Raw genomic sequence first — 17,883 nt, 5'->3', positions numbered from 1 at the left:
TCATCTACAAACTTACTCTACCTCTTAAGCTCACCTCCAAATCATTTATATGAATGACGAAAAGTCGTGGCACTGATCCTTGTGGCACTCCACTGGTCACAGGCCTCCAGTCTGAAAAGCAACTCTCTGTCTTCTACCTTTGAGCAGTTCTGTATCCAAATGGTTAGTTCTCCCTGTATTCCATGAGATCTAATCTTGCTAACCAGTCTCCCATGGGGAACCTTGTTGACTACCTTACTGAAGTCTGTATAGATCACGTCTACCGCTCTGCCCTCATCAATTCTCTTGGTTACTACTTCAAGAAACTCAATCAAGTTTGTGAGACATGATTTCCCATGCACAAAGCCATGTTGACTCTCCCTAATCAATCCTTGCCTTTCCAAATACATGTACATCCTGTCCCTCAACATTCCCTCCAACAACTTGCCCACCACCAATGTCAGGCTCACTGGTCTATAGTTCCCTGGCTTTTCCTTACCACCTTTCTTAAATATTGTTACCACATTAGCCAAACGCCAGTCTTCTCTGACCTCACCTCTGATTATTGATGATACAAATACCTCAACAAGAGGCCCTAGCTTCCCACAGAGTTGTAGGGTACACCTGATCAAGTCCTGTGGATTTATTCGCTGTTATGTGTTTCAAGACATCCAGCACATCCTCCTCTGTTATAAGGACATTTTTCAAAATGTTACCATATATTTCCCTACAATCTATATCTTCCATGTCCTTCACCACTGATGCAAGATACTCTTTTAGTATCTTCCCCATCTCCTTGTTGGATGTGGGAGATTAGGTAGCGTTTGTGTTACAGAGGATTAGATCTGCAATAAATACTCTTGGTTGTGAATCCTATCAGATCGAATGGATCGTTTGGAGTGCTCCCAGTTGGAGGCAATGAGGAATTTACAAGAACAAGGGGGTGTGATGGATGGCAATTATTGGAAGGGAGAAAAGTCGTAGATACAGTCACATAGATGGGTTAACTCCAGAAAAGGTAAGAGGTAGGCAGGTAGTGCAGCAGTCTTCTGTGGCTATCCCCATTTCAAACAAGTATGCTGTTTTAGAAAATGTAGGAGGTGATGGATTCTCAGGAGAATGTAGCATGAACAGCCAAGTTTCTGGTATTGAGACTAGCTTTAATGCAATGAGGGATACTTTGGCTTCCAAGAGATTGATTGTATTTAGGGGACTCTCCAGTCCGAGGCACAGACGTTTCTGTGGCCAGCAGCAACAAATCAGAATGGTGCGTTGCCTCCCTGGTGCCAGGATCAAGGATGTCTCAGAGAGGGTGCAGAATGTTCTCAAGGGGGAAGAGGGCCCTACAGGATGTCACTTTACTCTTTGGAACCAACGCCATAGGAAGGGAAAAGGTTGAGATTCTGAAGGGAGCATATAGAGAGTTAGGCAGGAATTTAAAAAGGAGATCATCGAGAGTAGTAATATCTAGATTACTTCCAGTGCTACGAGCTAGTGCGGGTAGGAATAGGAGGATAGAGGAATGAATGCATGGCTGAGGAGCCGATGTATGGGAGGAGGATTCACATTTTTGTATCACTGGAATCTCTTTTGGGGTAGAAGTGACCTGTACAAAAAGATTATCCATTGACCATTACTCTGTTTTCCATCACTTATCCAATTTTATATTCACATTATCAGTGTCACTTTGATACCGTGATCTACAACTTGCCTCACAGGTCTGTTGTGAAGCAGTCTATCAAATGCCTTCTGGAAACCCATGTATACCATATTAAAGGAAGTGTTGCCTTCTCCATCCTTTCTGTTACAAGAGGCTGAGAGTTGACCTTAAAGAGGTTTATAAAATGCGGGACATGGACCGGGTGAATGGACAATGTCTTTTCTCTGGGTTGGGGCATCCAGAACAAGAGGGCATAGGTTTGGGTGAGAGGGGAAAGATATAAAAGGGTTCTAAGGGGCACCTTTTCAGGCAGAGGGTGGTGCATGTATGAAATGAGCAGCCAGAGGAAGTGGTGGAGACTGGTACAATTACAACATTTCAAAGACATCTAGAACGGGAATATGAATAGGCAGGATTTAGAGTGTAATGGCCATATGTTGACACATGGGACTAGATTAATTTAGGATATGTGGCTGTCATCCATGAGTTGGACCAAAGGGTCTGTGTCCTTGCTGAACATCTCTGTGACTCTAAATTAGTTAAACATAGTTTCCACTTCAGAAATCCATGCTGACTCTTCTCACCTGTTTTCTGTGTGACTGAGTTTACCATGAATAATCGTTTCTAAAAGTCTCTTCACCACCAAATTTAAACAAACTGGTCTAAAATTGCTGGGATTAACCTGAAACCTTTTGTTTTGAACAAGGCTGTAATGTCCAGGGAAGACTGAAGTATTATGGCCATTGTCTGTGTAATTTTGTCCCCACTTCCTTCAAAATCCTTGCATCTATCTTACCTGGTCTCGATGTCTTGTTAACTTTAAATGACAACAATCTATCCAAGACCACTTCATTTTTGATCCTTCCCCTGACACTTCTTCCTCTGTGACGATGGCCTGGGCAGCAGCATCCTCTTGTGTAAACATACATGTGAAGTATTCATTTAATGCCTCAGCCATTCCCCCTGCCTCCATCTGTAAATCCCCTTTTTGGTTTCTGGTCTTGTTTGTCGTTGCTAATTTGTTGGTCTGAGTTAAGCTGACTGAACTTTGTAACCAACAGAAGATGTTATGAATGTGCCCATCATAAGGTAATGGGAGTTAATTTTGCTTTACAGCAATGGTGGATTGTCCATAGAAAATAATAATTCTCCCTCTCTTTCAGATGCAAAAAATGGCTAAAAAAGAAATGATTAAACCACTTTTGGGAAACGAGAGTGAAATTCATCATTGTGACCTCCAGAAAATTGATGTTGGCATTCTGGGAACTGGAGACTTTGCTCGCTCATTGGCTGCACGACTGGCATGTTCTGGTTACGGTGTAATTGTAGGAAGCCGACATCCTAAACGCACTGCAGCTTTGTTTCCAACTGTGAATGAAGTTACCAGTCAACGGGAAGCCATCGGCAAGGTCAACATCATCTTTGTAGCAGTGAACCATGAACATTACAGCACATTGAGTGATCTTAAAGATGTACTGACTGGGAAGATTTTGGTGGATGTCAGTAACAATATGGAAATAAATGTGTATGAGGAATCAAATGCTGAACACCTTGCCTCTTTGTTCCCAGAATGCACAATTGTGAAAGCATTTAATGTCATCTCAGCCTGGGCTTTACAATTTGGAGCAAGAGATGGGAATAAACAGGTAGGTATCACAGAAATAAATGGTGCAAAACAATTCCTTGCTTTGTCAATGCTATATGATTTCTGCACAGGAAATATCATCGTACAACTTATTTCTACGTAATTTACAAACATACAAAATAGGAGTAGAGCATTTATCCCCTCTAGCCTGCTTCAGAACTCAAAGATCATGGCTCATCTGTTTGTGTTTTTAAATTCCATCTCCCCCATTATTTTTAAAGTCCTGTACTAATGAAAATCTATGTACCGCTGTCTTAAAAATATTCAGTGACCCTGATTCCACCATCTACTGAGGCAGAGACTTCTAAAGTCATATAAATTCTCCTCTCATCTCTATCCTGAAATGGCAATTACAGACTTTGAAATAATGCCACCAAGTTGTGGAATCACTCATAAGAGGAAACAGCCTTTCTACACCCGCCTTGCTGAGACCATTCTCTTCATCAAGTCACCCCTCACTTCTCTAAATTCAAGTGGAACTAAGCCCAGTCTGTTCAATTTTTACTCAAAAGAACCTGCTGATTTTTGGGTATCAATCTGGTAAACCTCCTATGAAACACCCTCAGTGCATTTGTTAAATTTCCTTCATTAAATAAGGAGACCAAAACATAGTTCTCAAGATGTGGTCTCACCAGTGTGCTTAACAAGTGAAGCATTGCAACTTTGCTACTTTTCTCCGTTCCTCTTGAATAAATTATAACATACCATTAACTGCTCTGATTATGTGCTGTGCTAGGATATCTAAATCCCTCTGCACTTCGGAATTCCACGCTTGTCCTTTTGAGTAAGACTCTGCTTTTTAACTCTTCCTGCTAAAATGAAGACCACCACATTTTCCAACATTATACTCCAAAGCCAATTTATTTTACTCACCCAATCAAACTGTCTATCTGACTACAATTTCCCTTTGTCGCCTTCACTAAATACTTGCCACCTATCATAATGAAGACTGTGACCTTAGCCACCATACCTTCTCTCCCTCCTCTTAATCGTTAACAGAAATCGTAAAAGGTTGAGGCCCCAGCACAGAACCCTGTAGGACTTAATTTGTCAAACATCCTGCCACTCAAAGACCCATTTGTGCATTATCTCTGTTTGTGCTAATCATCTCTTTCCACGCTAATATGTTATTCTCCCACTATGAGTTTTTGTTTTCCAATAATCTTTAATGTGGCACGTTGTCAAATACCTTCTGGAAATCTTGGCATGTCTGCAGGTTCTGTCTATCCACACGCATCTTAATCCTTCAAATAGCTCCAATAAAATAGTTAAGCATGATTTTCCTATTACTCTTTCCCAATTACATGGAGTTTTTCCAAGTGCTGTAATGTCTTCGATGATCAATTCTAACATTTTGCCCACAACAGACACAAGCTAACTGGCTATATTTTCCTGTTTCCTGCCTCCCTCCCTTCTTGAATAGGGAGGGTATATTTCCATCCAGTCTGATGGAACCTTTTCTGAATCTGGTACATTTTGCAAAGTTAACACAAAAGTCTCGACTGCCTCATCAGCGACATGTTTTTAGACCATGGACTGGAATCTATCTGCACCTGAAGACTTGTCAACCTGCAGCTTCGTCCAGTTTTGAATACCACTTCTCTTGTGATTATAATGTTTCTAAGTTCCTCTCTCCCTGCCATCTCCTGATTTACAACTATACCTGGAATGCTTTCGTACACACTGTAGTGAAGTCAAAAGCAAAGTATTTGTTCATTTCATCCATCATTTGTTATTGAATATTAACTCATTTTTGCTCTGTAACAAACCAATACTCACTTACTCTTTTTTTCCTTTTCAAATAACTGAAGAAACTTTTGCCTGTTTTTAGATTGCCAGCTGGCTTCCGCTCATTCTAATTTATTTCTCCCGATCATTCTCTGTCATTCTTAGTATTCTGACCACACATCTAATCTGCCACTCATCTTTGTGTGGTTATGTGCTTTTCTTCGAACTTGATACTTGCCTTAATTTCTTTAGTCAATGACAGATGGTGGGTCCTCAAACAAGAGTGTTCTTTATAATGGGAATATAATTATTGAGTATCCTGAAATATCCCCTTAAATATTTGCCATTATGTCTCTATTGATCCATCTCCTACCTTCGCAAGCTCAGGTTTCATGCCAGCATTGCCCTTATTTTGATTTTAGTCCTCGATCTTTCAAACTGGATATAATATTCAATCATATTGTGATGGCTGCTCCCAAGGGATGTCTTAACTAAGATAATTAATTAATTCTGTCACATTTTACCATACCAAATCAAATGCAATCTGCTCTCTGGTTCTAAAATGTTCTGCTCTACGAAACCATTTTAAAAGTATTGTGAACTCCTTGTTCAAGCTCTTCCTACAAATCTGATTTTTCCAGTTTATATGTAGATTAAACTTACCTATGATTATTGACTGCACTTGATCACAAACAATTAATATTTTTTCTTGCATATTTTGTCCCACATTGTCCTTTTACAGTTCTACAGGGAGGTCCATAGACTACTCCCACTGGCAGCTCTCAATTACTTACCTCTATCCAAACTGGTTCTACATCCTATTCCCCTGACCAAAGATCATCTCTAACTGTTGCAGAAATGGCATCCTTGATTGACAGTGCTACCCCTCCAGTTTTATTTAGCATCCTATTTCACCTGAATGTCATACCCAATATTCAAAGTGCGATCCATGTCATCCGTCAGCCATCTCTCCATCATGGTTATCAGATTTGTATTTATTTACTTTAATGTGCGCTATTTTTGTGAATGCTACAAATCAAGTACAGTGCCCCTAGTTTTGGTTTTTGTTATCTTTGTAACATCTAATCTTGATATATGTTGGTTTATTCTGAGGCATTTTCTCCCTACCTCTTCCCATGTTCTCTATCAGATTCATTGTAATAGAAGCAGGAGTAGGCGATTTGGCCCATCGAGCCTGCTTCGCCATTCATGGCTGATCTATCCATCGTGACAGCTCCTCCTACCTGCATTATCCCCATAACCCTTAATTCCCCTACCATGCAAAACCCATCCAACTGTGTCTTGAACATATTTAATTAAGCTGCCTCTACTGTTTCCTTGGGCAGAGAATTATGTCCTCATATTCATTATTAGCTATTTTCCTTTCTTATCTTGTCTCTAGTCTGTGATATATTACATCTTTCCACATTCGATCTGTGTCCCTTTATTTTGTTTAAAACCCTCTGTTATTTCCCTGTTGTCATTGTTCACATAAACACTCACCCCAGCACTGTTCAGGTGGTAGACTGTTCTAGCAGCACAGAGCCCATTTTCCCCAGTATTGGTGCCAGAGGTCCATGAACCAGACCAGTCTTCGAGCCAAATATCAATCTCTCTTATACACCCTATGTCAATTTGCACCTGGCTCGTGGTAATCCAGAGATTATAAACTTTGAGTTCTTTATTTTATTTGGTGCCATGCTCCTGTAGTCACAGGTAGATAGGATAGTGAAGAAGGCATTTTTGATATGCTTGCCTTTCTTGTTTAGTGCATTGAGTACAGGAGTTGGAAGGTCATGATGCGGACATTAGTTAGGCCACTATTGGAATCCTGTATGCAATTCTAGTCTCCCTGTTATAGAAAGGATGTTGCGAAACATGAAAGGGTTCAGTTGCCAGGGTTGGAGAGTTTGAGCTAAAGGGAGAAAATAGCTATTTCCCTGGAGCTTTGGAGGCTGAAGGAAGACCTGATAGAGGTTTATAAAATCATGAGGGGCATGGATAGGGTAAATAACCGAGGCTTTTTCCCTAGGATGAGAGAGTCTGAAAACTAGAGGATGTAGGTTTAAGGTGAGAAGGGAAAGATTTAATAGGGACCTAAAGGGCAACTTTTTCACACAGATAGTGAAGAGTGTATGGAATGAGCTGCTAGAGGAAGTGGTGGAGACTGGTATAATTATGACATTTAAAAGGCATCTGGATGAGTATGTGAATAGGAAGGGTTTAGAGGGATATGGACCAAATGCTGGCAAATGGGATTAGATTAATTTAGGGTATCTGGTTGTCATGGATGACTTGAACTGAAGGGGTCTGTTTCTGTGCTGTATATCTCCATATTTCTGTGACTGTATGTATGATATTTTCCAAGCAGAACCTCTTTCCTTGTACTATATGTTCTGCTGGTACCTAGACAGGCCATGACCACCAGGTCACTCTGACATCCTCCACCTGCAAGTTTCATTCCAACATTGGGATGGCCTAAAGCCTCACAGGCAGCACAGCCATCTGGTCTCTTGCCCTTTACTGCAGAGAACAGTGTCTATTCTTTTCAGTACACTTTCACCTAGTTCTCTTCGCTGTCATCCAAACAAGCTGACAGAACTTCAAACCTACTGGTCAATTGCAGAGGCTTACACTGTTGCCATTTGAATCCCCCTATCAACCTCACCCACAGCCTCCTATCTCTGACCGCTGACTGACCAAATCAGAAGATTCTATACTCAGTAGTGTGACAGCTTCATGGCACAAAGAATCCGGGTAACTTTCTTCCCCCACCCAACATGCATCGCATTGTATAGTTCAGCCTCCAGTGCAAACTCTGAGCTGAAGCTTCTCAGGCTTCAAATACTTAATTGTAGACAGTTGCTCTGGATCACAATGGTATCAAAGAGCTCCCACATGCTACAGCTGTGACACATCACCTGAACTGCCATCCTTATGAGTTTTAATTATTTAATTTTATTACTGACTGACTTGTGTTGCCCATTACAGATTTTATTAACTTTACTACTAAAACGTAACAAAAGAACCGTAACCACTTACTGGAGACTCACCAAACAGGTAGCTCCTGTCAATGCAGCACAGCAAGAACCAATTCCAATCAACTGTAATGAATCTAGCTCTCTTGCTGTCTCTCTTCTGGGTTCTGTCCTTGTCCTTTGCTCCTCTCGGTGTATGATTTTTTTGTTTTGCTGTTGTAAAAACTGCAGAATATGATTCTTTCTTTGATTTGCCGTAGATTGTTGTTCATAAGTTACCCTGGTCCAGAAGACAATCCCAAATCTTGTTGGCACAAAAATGCTTGCTTAACCCTTATACATAAACCCTGTTTTCCGTTAACAAATTTCCTCAGTTACCCTATCACAAAAGCATCCTTTTTAAAAAAGATGAATTCCAGAGTCATACTGTATCTCAATCCTACCATGAGAAGCATGAGATCATAAGAAAAAAGTGTAGTAGTAGGTTTGCAGCTCCTGAAGCATATTCGGCAATAGAATAACATTATGGATGTACTAACTGGTTTTAATTTTTTTTTCCTTTTTCTCTTTCTCCCTGATTTATTTTTAATTTTTCTCCCCACACTACCACCCGACAGTGGGAGTGTTTACTTTTCCCCCAGCACCCATGTCGTGTGTGCAGATGTCGGACACAGGGAAAAACAATAAGTACACAAACCTTTATTTATATTCCACCACCAGGAGGAAAGGAAAGCACCCAATGGCCAGTGACAAGCAGTGCCCTTCTCAAAGGGCAATGCTGCATGATCAATACATTCCACCACCTGCCATGGCAGGATTTGAACCTGGGTCCCCAGCACATTACCTGAGCCCCTGGATTAACAATCCAGTGATAACACCACCAGGCCATCATCTGGCCTGCCTAGCTGGTTTTAACTTACCTTTATTGCCTATTCTCAATAACTGCAATTACCTTGTAAATCAAAAATCTATTTAATTCCACCTTTAAACATACTCATGATGCAGCCTCCATTGCTTTCTACAGAAGGGAATTCCAAATATTAACAATCCTCACGAAAGAAATTCATTCTCGTTTCCATGATAAATAGGGAAACCCTTTCTTTACTTACCTGTGCCCTATAGTTCTGAATTTCTCCCACTTTACATGGAAGCAGCTTTTCCTGATCTGAATTACTAAATTGGAAAGATAACATGCCTTATTCTCCTACAGGTACTGATCTGCAGTGACAGCCAGGAAGCTAAATGTGTAGTGACTGAAATGGCACGAAATATGGGATTCATTCCTGTGGACATGGGCTCATTGTCAACTGCAAAAGAAATCGAGAATCTTCCACTTCGCCTTTTTCCTTCCTGGAAAACACCTGTTCTGCTTGCACTAGGCTTATTTATTGGCTTTTATATCTATAACTTCATCATAAGTGTTATTCACCCATACGTAGTGAAAGGACAGAACAAGTTTTATAAAATCCCAATTGAGCTTGTTAATGTCACTCTGCCATGTGTTGCATTTGTGATGCTGTCCCTTGTTTACCTACCAGGGGTCCTAGCAGCCATCTTTCAGCTCCGTAATGGCACTAAGTACAAACGTTTTCCACGTTGGTTAGATCAGTGGCTTCAGCAAAGAAAACAGCTTGGTCTGTTGAGCTTTTTCTGTGCTACATTGCATGCAATCTATAGCCTCAGCCTCCCTATGCGCCGGTCTGCACATTACAAGCTGTTAAGTGAGGCTTTTAACCAGGTAAGAATTATAATTTTAAATATGGTACGTGAATTGATGTAGTGTTGGAAAATTTCAAAGGTGATGCAACAAGCACACCACCAAGTGGCAGATTTCATTAAAAAAATAATAATGACTATTTTATCTAGCCAATCTAGGCTCATTCTCTTCCCACAACTTTTAAATAAAATTGATATTTTGTTCAAAGCAACTTTAAAATAGTCTATTCCTAGTTTGGGGTTAGAGGGGAGGGTGTGTGGGTAGAGATGAGGTTTTGGAATTCTCAGGAAATTTTAATTAAGCAATACCACTCAAAGTACTGCTTATAAGTGCACATTTAAATAAAATTTATGTTAAGAAACTTCATTTGCTAATTTTGAGCTATCCAGTAACTCAATAAAGAATTTGGTGTTATCCCTTAGTACTTTGCTAATTTTACTTTTAAAATCCAATCAACAGACAAACTAATAGTGGCTATTATCCTGTGAAACAACTACCTCAATTAATAATTAACCACAATAGACTATTGCATTTACTGTACACATCTGTTCTTGACTGATCTACCTGCCAATCATATTTGTGGTCATAATTTGTTTGAGTTTAGTACTATTGTTTTTAAGTTGTTAAAAACATATTGGACAAAAAAAATCAAGTACCGTCAAAATATCTATGGCATTAATAAAAATTTATTAAGGAAATTAACAAAAGCTGTAGATCTTGATGGCCTATCTAACCTTTGCAGATTTTTCTAATGTTTTGACAATTTAGGGGAGTTGTTTCACTCCTCCTTTAATATTTCATTTTGTTGTGCCAAAAACTTTACATTCCTTTCAGCATGCAAATATATCATTCTTCAATTAAAACACCGTAAGGTTTTAATAAGTTAAAGTGCAATATTTTCTTGAGAGAATTTTATTACTTACTAACCCTGAGACGAATAATAAAATGCAACACTAGACACATAAACACTGGTCTATGTTTTAAAAAGGGGTGACTGTCTTGTATGAAATGGACATCAAGAATAGGCCGTTTAAACAGGAAAGATGTTATTAAAATTGAAAGCGTTCAGAAAAGATTTACAAGGACATTGCTAGGATTGGAGGTTTGAGGTATATGGAAAGCTTTTTTGCCTGGAGCGGCAGAGGCTGAGAGTGATCTTAAGAGGTTTATAAAATCATGAGGGGCATGGATAGAGTGTATAGCCAATGTCTTTTTCCTAGTATAGGGGGAGTCCAAAGGTAGAGGACTTGGGTTTAAGTTGAGAGGAGAAAGACTGAAGAGGGACCTATGAGACAACGTTTTCACACAGAGCATGGTGCATGTATGGAATGAGCTGCCAGAGGAGATGGTGGAGGTGGGTACAGTTACGACATTTAAAGGCATCTGGATGGGTACATGAATAGGAAACGTTTAGAGGGATAGGGGCCAAATGTTGGCAAATGGGACCAGGTCAGATTGGGATGTCTGGTTGGCACAGATGAGTTGAATCAAAAGGGGGTCTGTTTTCATGCTGTATAAATCTGTGTGTATGACTCTTAAATAAAAGTCCTTAAATCATAGTCAAACAGCATCAAAACAGACCCTTCGGTCCAACCAGTCCATGCCAAACATAATCCCAAAATAAACTAGTCCCTCCTGCCTGCCCTCGCCCATATCCCTCCAAATCTTTCCTATTCATGTACTTTTCCAAAAGCCTTTTAAATGCTGTAATTGTACCCACGCCCACCCCTTCCTCCGGAAGTGTACAGTTTTAAACGGAGATCACAGTTGAGCAACTTATGTTGCGTAACATGAGCTGTGCCAAAATTTATAGATACCTTTTGAATTCTAAGTGAATTAATGTTTCTCCAATTTACTTCATCACTTTGGCACTGTTTTGAGAGGCCAAGAAAAACCAGAAGAGTACAAGGCTTTCAGTTCTTCTCAAAAAATAGATCTTTCTCTTCTCTCTGTGCTTCCCAAATCTGCTGCCTGAAATACCGTTCAATTGATAAGGAGGTGACTTGCATCTCCAGGATTTGAGATTTATCCAGAAAGATCTAAATCAAACAGGAATTATAGATCTAAGTGGCTGGTTTCATTCATTTTGGTAACCTATTCATTTCAGTTTAGACTAGGTCTGGTTATTGATGGTTTCAAAAGTTTGGCTCAGTTAGGTCAGGTGATACTTTGTTTGAAAAAAAAATCAGTACAGCAGACTATTTTATTGACCAGGAGTGTACTAATTAATCAAATATTCCAGTTGATCAAGAGGTTCACATAATTAATGTAAAAACACAGAGTAATAGAAATTAATGCAGGGAGTATGCACATCACTGTTATATTTTATTTACAACGTAAATAACTTAAGTAAAACTTACCAGCAGAGAGCCTTCTCACTCACATCCTGAACTGACTACTCGGGCATCACAATAATACAGTAATCTTCTGATATTTCAGGTATATAATTGTCGCTGACTTATCGAGGGTGCCGATTTAAATGAAAAGTTTGTTGTACATGGTATCAAAAATAAATTGAAATCAAAAATTGATAGTTTATTGCCAGTAGTATAACAATTCACTTCTCAAAGTTCAGTTATTGAGAACTTAAATAATCCTTAACACTTATACCATGTTAATTTAATAAATCTTCACTTGTAAACTTTCACTTTTGCCAAGTGGCTGAGAAAAGCAACAAGAAAAGGTGGAATATTGTGTGGAACTTAGTGAATCGTGTTCTGTGGACTAATTATATTACTGAAAAAATGATCATTTGTATTTTTGAAGAGCCATAATTTTAGCATTTTATTCTTTTAATTGATATAGTGAATGGAAATATTTGAGGGCCATGACTGAGAATAAAACAAAAAGTTTAGCACTGTAAGCATCCAAAACAATAGTAATGTAATTGAAACTGGTATTAAATATGAAATTCACACTGTATTTCTGAAACAAAAATCTGAGTCTATGTTGATGGAGTCCAAATTTGAAACAAATATATTCAATCCTTTCATATTAAACATAGTGTACAGTCCAGGAGACTAGTTTTCCAGGAAAATTAAAAATCCAAAATTTGTACGTGACCTCGTCTCAGAATTTTTAAAAAATGATGGCATATAAGCTGTTGTAACAACATATTGCTATCACTGTAGTATATTATTTATTACAGCACTTTGCCACATCTCTTGCATCTAAAAACTTGACATATGGAATGAAGTGTTTTGAAATAATTAACTAGTCAAACATAAAGGACATGAGACATATCAAGTAAATGCTGTAAGAATGCAGTAAGTCAGTCTATCAGCCTTTGCAAAGAAAAACAAATATGGATTGGCAGTTTAGATGTGGATTTTGCACCGAAACTGAAGGATAGCTAAATAAAGATTAAAAATAAAAGATAGGATAATCAAGTGTTAAACAATGACAATGTCTGTGTTAAGTAACCTGCAAACTGCTTGATAGAAAATGGATTGTTCCAAAGGATCTTTGCATACGATGCCATATTTGCACACTTGCTTTTTTTGTTATTTTTACAGGTCAAAAATGAGAGAGAAAATGCGTGGGTCGAGGAAGAAGTGTGGAGGATGGAAATTTACCTTTTCTTTGGAATTCTGGGTATTGGCATGCTTTCACTGCTTGCTGTGACCTCATTGCCATCAGTGGCAGGTTCTCTGAACTGGAGAGAATTTAGTTTCATTCAAGTAAGATAGATTCATTTAAAAAAAAACAATGTTTCCACTAACTCCATATTTTATCAGTGAAGTTAATTGTGAACATAAATAGTAGAAATATATTACGCAGCCTCTTAAGCCTGCTCCACCATTCAATAAGATTGTGGTTGATCCTTTTTGTTTCAAATTCTGTATCTGCCAATCACCTTTGATTCCCCTGTCTAGCAATTTATCCACTCCTATTTTAAAGATATTCAATTATATCTATCTCCACAGGTAGAGAATTTCAAAGTCAGGAAACCCACTAAGAGAAAAGAAATTCTTCCCTTTTCTGTCCTGAAAGGGCGACCCCTAATTTTAGGTGTTCCCCAATTCTGGGTTGACCCACAAAGCCTTTCCATGCTCACTTTGTTGAGACCACTTAGGATGTTGTCATACACTCCAGTGGAAGCAAATAAAAGTTGTCCATCTTCTCCTGCAGATAATCCACTCATTCCAGGTATCAATCTAATGAATATCCTCTGAAGACCCCCAATGCATCTACATCCTTCCTTAAATCAGGCGGCCAAAACTACATGTAGTGTTTGAGATGTTGTCTCAGTAATGCCCTGTATAACTGTGACTTTTAGGTTCAATTCCTCTGATATTAAAGTGGATCATTCCATTTGGGGCCTTGATTACTTGCTGTACCTGCTTATTACATTGGCATCTGCACCAGATATATTGTTAGGCTGAAAGTACTTAATGGGTTCCTTAAGGTCTTATCAAAACAAGAAGACAAATGCATTTTGATATAAAGTAAATGTATTAGCTTTTATCAGTTTTTGATTTATGCAAACTGAGTAAACCTATTAGCTTAATCTACTTTAAACGTATTCAACAAGTGAGTCTCATTGCCTTCTAACTGTTGGTAATTCTGGGCGACAGCTGGCACTTGTAGCTCTATCTTGGATTCCACACGCCCATCCCTCCCTCCCTCCCCACCCCCCCCCCCCGGCAAGTCAAAACAGACTGTTTTTGCATTAGGTCTACTTTACATGTACTTTTGCACTTCTGTAGTTCAGTGTCATATCTGATTAACCCCTAATGATCTGGTTTGAATATATTATTTTTGAGCCTAACACAACACTAGAGCATCTAAATACCTCTGTACCTCGAAATTCTGCAGTTATTCTCCACAAAAGTAATACTCTGCTAATTATTAATTTTTCCTGCCAAATTGAACACCAACTTCTTTTCTCATTATTATACACCATCTGCCAGTTTTTTTTTTAGCCCATTTGCCCAATCAATATCTATCTGCAACTTCCTTATGACTTCTTCAAAACACATCCTTTTCCTACCTACCTTAATGTTGTCTGGAAAACTAACACCAACTCATTGACTACCTTACTTTAAAGCCTCTTTTAAAACCTAAGGATGGACTCCATCTGGATATGGAGATTTGTCAGCCCTTAGCTCAAGAAATTTGCTAAATTCCACGGTCCCTTCCAGTGCCAGATTTTCAACTATTCCTGGAATATATTCATTCCATCCCCCATTTCCTTATTATCAACTATTAACCCAATATATTCACTTTAAAGGATTAATATTCACTTTGTTTTCCCTGAATATAAAACTTTTCCTGTAGAACCCCTTTGCTCTGTTTTATACTTTAATTTCTTCCTGCTGATGACCCTTAGGCTTTTTCTGCCAATAATGTGACCTGCCAGTCATCTTTGTGCAATAATATGTTTTCTCCTCAAGTTTATTACTTTCCTTAAGAACTATTGTTAACCATAAATGGTTGGTCATCCTTTTAGAATCTCTTGATAATAGGCACTATTATTGAGTCTTCTGAAATGTCCCCTTCTTTGTGTTTTCTATTGATATAGCCCCTTGCCTAGAATACTGTTTACTTCAGTTAGATCACCTTTTCATACCAACATAGTTGCCTTTATTTAAGTTCCAAAACCAGCTGCTCAAAGAATGCTTTTGAGTTGCTATGAAAGCTTCATCTTATAAGACTACATAGAAATTGGAATAGTCAGATTGGCAAAGTCACTTATGATTCTTGCCATTTTTTTTCCACAAGCATTCAACATTTCTTCGTATATACTTTGTCTCACATTGTGATTAGTGTAGATTTATCCACAAAATGTCATGTTGGGCATTTGTTGTTAAGATACCAGCAACTATCACTGGCTATTTGTAATGTAAAACATTGGTACTAATTCCTTTATTATTATTTGAAAGTTGAGAGTAATTTTGCTAATTCATGAACTACATACTGGTAATTCTTCAATTTTCCGTTACTAACAATTACCACCTGTTAGTTTAATTTTCTAGTTCTGGCAAAAATTCAGTTGTGAAACAATTGAGTCTTTTGATTTCCTTCATGTATGACAGCATTTGATTAACATTAATTGCATTTCTGAATTCACTGGCTTTTGTCAAGGACAGGAAAAGAAAACCATCTTTGTTGTAGAAATCAGAAAATTTATAACACAAGCCATTCAGCGAATCATTATTTCACTACAGTTTATAACTTTACTAGCTAGAACGTAAACAATGTCCAGATTTGTGGTAAGTGCAATCATTAGTAATTTTTTTTGAAGCAATGATGCATTTTGTTTGCTCCATGACAGTATTTTTCTACTTTAGATTGTTTTAATAGTTGAATCAGTGGATTACATAACATGTTACGAATCAGAAATAACTTAAAGGATTCAGAAAGCTTTCAGCTTTGTCTCTTAAAAGTGAGCTTCCTAACAGTCACAACTGAATTCCAGAATTTGAACACATGATCTTAATTGACAATTCAGTGTCATACTAAAAGAATGCTCTCTGAAACATTTAAACCAAGGTCCCATTTGCCTTTGTAAGTGGATGTAAATTATGCCGTGGCAGATTCAGAACAGCCATGAGTAGGAATTACTTCTCTCAAAGGGTTGTGAATTCACTACCCCAGACTGTGGCAGATGTCTGGACACTGAATAAATTTGAAGAGAGATACAGAATTTTAATTAGTGATAGGTTATGAAAAGCAGGCAGGAAAGTGGAGGTCAGACCGAGATTACATCATCCACAATTATATTAAATGGTGGAACATACTAAGCTGAATTGCCTACTCCTGTGCCTGGTTATGTTCTTATCCTCTGGTACTAATTTTAAGTATTGTGGTTCTGTGCCCTAGCTACTACCATTTATCCCTCAGCCAGTATCACTAATTATCCAATTGTCTATGTCAAACTTTGTAGGCTTATTCATGCACAAAGCTATAATCCTATACACGGTGATTACATTAATGATTACAACATTACAAAAGTATATTGGTGAATTATGATGCAGCAAGTGAAACAATATTACAATGTAATGCCAGCATTAAAAAGAAAGGTATGCATGAAGTTACTAATATTAGAAGTGCATACCAAAAGAAAGTAGTGTCCAAGCTTGATAAATGATGTACTTATTCATTTGTAAAAATTGGAATGAGATTCTTTTAACCAAGTGAAACTTAATTGCTTTTCAGTCAAGATTTGGAAGCGCTGCATTGGTGATCAGCACACTACACACACTGACATTTGGATGGTCTAAAGCCTTCGATTCAGCCCAATACAAGTTCTACCTGCCACCTCCTTTTACAATTGTTCTCATTGTGCCTTGCATGGTGCTTGTGGCCAAAGTATACCTGTTCCTTCCTTTTGTTAATCGCAAACTAACACGAATCAGACATGGCTGGGAAGCTAATCGCCAAGTGAAATTCTGCGAGGATGGTGACAGCCAATTTTCAAATGACCATGCAGAGAACACTAGCATCGTTTAAGTACTACCTCTGCAGAATCTCATTTATTTTTTGAAATTTTCCAGTTTTCCCAATTGAAGCACTAATTCTATTTCTAGAGTATTTTATAAGTTATAAATAAAAGCTGACATGCTTGTTAAAGAATAGTTATCTGCATTTCTAATTTTTTTAATGCTTTGTACAGAAAGAATTGTTGACATTTTATTCATTACCTACATGGGTAGTAATCTAAAATGCCACTTATTAGGATGAATAGTTTTTAAGTGGGTTAATATTGTGACAGTTTTTAATGTCACTCAATTGTTCAGAAGAATGTTCAGTATATGCAATAGTATAGAAGGACAAGTACCAAGACAACAGATAGCTGTAAACGCATGAGCTTGGTGGATCTTCACAGTGAATCTATAAGATTACAAGACCCAAAATCAAAAGGTGCCACATTAAAGAACCACTGCATTCCATGATAAGTCTTACATACTCACACTTCCTTTAAGCCCAATAGAAGACATTGAGTTCAAGTCATTGAATTCTGAACATTAACTGTTTCTGTTTGCAAAGGTGCTACCCAAGCCTGCTGAGCTTTCAGCTAGGTTCAGTTAAGCAGAACAAAGCTAACTTAGCTCTTCCACCTCCAGGGAGGGCGCGGATACCCAAGCTGTTCATATTAAACAGCATGGTGGCACAGTGGTTAGCACTGCTGCCTCATAGCGCCAGGGACCCGGGTTCAATTCCTACCTCCGGC

At 38.3% G+C, this 17,883-nt stretch overlaps 1 protein-coding gene across 5 annotated transcripts in view; it reads left to right on the top strand.

Annotated features, from left to right (window-relative positions):
* The window catches only part of steap3 (STEAP family member 3, metalloreductase), a 39,743-nt gene extending 22,458 nt beyond the window's left edge, over window positions 1-17,285 (top strand). For all 5 annotated transcript variants that reach the window (XM_043693995.1, XM_043693993.1, XM_043693994.1 and 2 more), the window contains exons 2-5: window positions 2,803-3,285; window positions 9,201-9,728; window positions 13,223-13,387; window positions 16,869-17,285. In XM_043693995.1, coding sequence (XP_043549930.1) covers window positions 2,803-3,285; window positions 9,201-9,728; window positions 13,223-13,387; window positions 16,869-17,162 — 1,470 coding nt within the window. In that variant the 3' untranslated portion in view covers window positions 17,163-17,285. The remainder of the gene's footprint in view (window positions 1-2,802; window positions 3,286-9,200; window positions 9,729-13,222; window positions 13,388-16,868) is intronic.
* Window positions 17,286-17,883: the final 598 nt, after the last annotated feature.

The sequence above is a fragment of the Chiloscyllium plagiosum genome, chromosome 7, assembly GCF_004010195.1.
Source record: "Chiloscyllium plagiosum isolate BGI_BamShark_2017 chromosome 7, ASM401019v2, whole genome shotgun sequence".
Classification (NCBI taxonomy): Eukaryota; Metazoa; Chordata; class Chondrichthyes; order Orectolobiformes; family Hemiscylliidae; genus Chiloscyllium; species Chiloscyllium plagiosum.
The sequence above is the reverse complement of the archived record's forward strand: the minus strand, read 5'-3'. Positions and strand labels throughout refer to the sequence as shown.